The sequence below is a fragment of the Haliaeetus leucocephalus genome, unplaced genomic scaffold, assembly GCF_000737465.1.
Source record: "Haliaeetus leucocephalus isolate CR32 unplaced genomic scaffold, Haliaeetus_leucocephalus-4.0 Scaffold944, whole genome shotgun sequence".
Lineage (NCBI taxonomy): Eukaryota > Metazoa > Chordata > Aves > Accipitriformes > Accipitridae > Haliaeetus > Haliaeetus leucocephalus.
In genome coordinates, this window is record NW_010973380.1 from 2092622 (window position 1) to 2094892 (window position 2271).

The 2271-nt window shown below is 57.3% G+C and overlaps 1 protein-coding gene across 1 annotated transcript; it reads right to left on the reverse strand.

Annotated features, from left to right (window-relative positions):
- Positions 1-870: 870 nt before the first annotated feature.
- AKAP5 (A kinase (PRKA) anchor protein 5) lies at positions 871-2271 on the reverse strand. Its single transcript, XM_010584186.1, has one exon. The coding sequence runs from the start codon at positions 2269-2271 to the stop codon at positions 871-873; it is 1401 nt and encodes a 466-aa protein (XP_010582488.1).

A 2271-nucleotide genomic window follows, 5' to 3' on the forward strand; every position in this document is an offset into this window, starting at 1 on the left:
GGGGGAGGAGGGGGGGGGGCGCCCCGCAGCACCCCGCGCCGCCGATGCTGCTGGGAATTTTGCCCCTTGAGCTTAATAGTGCGAGAACAGCCCCCCCCCCCGCCCCCGGCAAACGAAGCGCTGTCGTTTTCTTGGCATTCGTGCGGCCCGGGGTCAGCGAGGCGAGCGGCTGATGCTGTGCTTTAACGTGTCTGGAAATGCACAGGCTGCTTGTGACAGGGGAAGAGGCCAAATGAAAAACGCCGCTCGCTGCAACCATCCGGCTTCACGCGATGCGACAGCAGGGGTGACCACGGTTTCTGGCATCTGTATGTAGCGAGTACCTGTTTGCAATACTAAATACCGGCCTGAGCCTGTTCGGCATTGACATCTTCACGTTAACATTGCAGTCACTTCACCCTCCCTTGTCTCCGCCGAACCCCAAGGCAAACCTCCAGCCGCAGCCGACGTGCCCCGAATCCAGCCCAGCAGTGGGTCGGGCACTCACCGCCCCTCGGGACCTTTCGCTAAACCCACGGTACACACAGATCTACAGCACGAAGAGCCGGGAAACCCGGCGTGGGTGACGGCAGAAACGTGGCCTTGACGTACAGATGCCAATAAATGAAAACACAGTCGCTGCAACGCCTTCATTTTTCCGCAGCTGCGGTCGACGGCACCGTCTGAAGCCCCAGCCCCAGGGGACACGCTGTACGTAGCGGGGTCTGCCCCACGTCCCAGGATCCGTTTCACATAAACACACAACTGAACGGGCATGCAGAATTAACTACACCTCGGCCCTGGGAGCCCTTCGAGCTCTCCACACACCCCCCAGGCCAAACGGAGCATTAAATCACTCCCTGTACTCTTATTTCGGGGGCATCGCTGCCATCACAGAAAACTGTTGTGTTTATTCTGTTCCAGGGCCATTTCGTTGACCAGCTGCTCTATGGACGACTGAATGGCCGCCTTCACGAGGGAAGACGCGGTTTCTATGAGGAGCAATTCGTACTGCTCCCCAGTTCTGTGCCCCTGGTCGCCCGGACCCTTCTCCTCTGCCTGGGGACCGCCGCCAGCCTCGGAGCCCTCTTTTTTACCAAAATCAAAGCTCCCGCTTGATTTTTTACTCCCTCTTTGCTTATTTCGGTGCAAAACCGGGGACGGCTCGTAGGCCTGGTCAGAGTCGGTGTTGTCAGAGTCCTCAGCTTCGGTGACGGTGATGACGATGCTGACGCCAGCGCCCACGGGTGCTTCTAATGTCACCTGGTGGCTGGAGCAGCCCTGCATGCTCGCTGCATCATCTTTAAACGCCGACTGACTGAAATCCTTTACAGCCTCTTCGGCTTTGAGCTCCTCAGGAAGATTTATGCTCTTTTCTGATTCATCCCCTTCAGGCAGCTCTTGGCAGGTATTAGGGATTTCCTGCAGCTCAGTGGTTTCAGGGGAGCTGTCGGGTTGATCCTTGGAAACGGGCGCTTCGGGAGCAACCTCCCCGCCTTCCACATGGACTGTGGTTTGGGGTAGGCTCCCCTCCTGCAGTTTTTCCTGGGCTGTTTCATTAACTGTCTCTGAATCGGTTATCTCCGACTGAGCGGTGTGCTCCGCATGTTCCTCTGCATCAGGTGTGGGCTCTGTCAAGGGCTCACTCTTCCCAACAGAGCTGGCGCATTCCTTCGCCGTATCCTGGTCCTCCTCCGCAGAGGCTGGGGGGCTGAAGGATTCGGACTTGTCCGTCGGGGCCAAATCCTCCGGCTCTTCAATAGCTTTATTCAAAATGCCCATCACTTCGTTTGCTTGAACACTGTCCTCCGACTCCTCCACCGCTTCAGAGGGGCTGGGTTTTTTCTTGCCTCTGGAGAACCGTACACAGGGCATCTTCACCCCAGAGCTCGCCCGTTTCTTCGGGAAGCCTTGCGCACAGCCATCCTCAGCATCCATCTCCAGCTGCACTTGGGAATCGGAGGGCACCTTCTTCCGCGAGGAGGATTTCTGCCTTCTCCGAGGTCTTGCGAGGTTTTTGATGGCTGCCCAGGCTCCTTTGGAGGATCGCGATTGAGTAGGAACTTTCGCCTCCCCTTGGTCAGCGCTGATGCATTGGCTTTTCTCCTCTGAGGCTCCTTCGCACGCATCCTTCTCGGTCAGCCCCTTATTACAGGACTTCTTCCGCTTCTTAAAACAGAGCATGGAGGGTTTTTCTGCCTGTTCCTCCGAGGGGGAGCACGCTGCCCCTGTGCTGTGAGTCTCTGCCTCTCTTGGGCTCTCCATTTGAATTTCCTTAGCTGCCTTCACCAT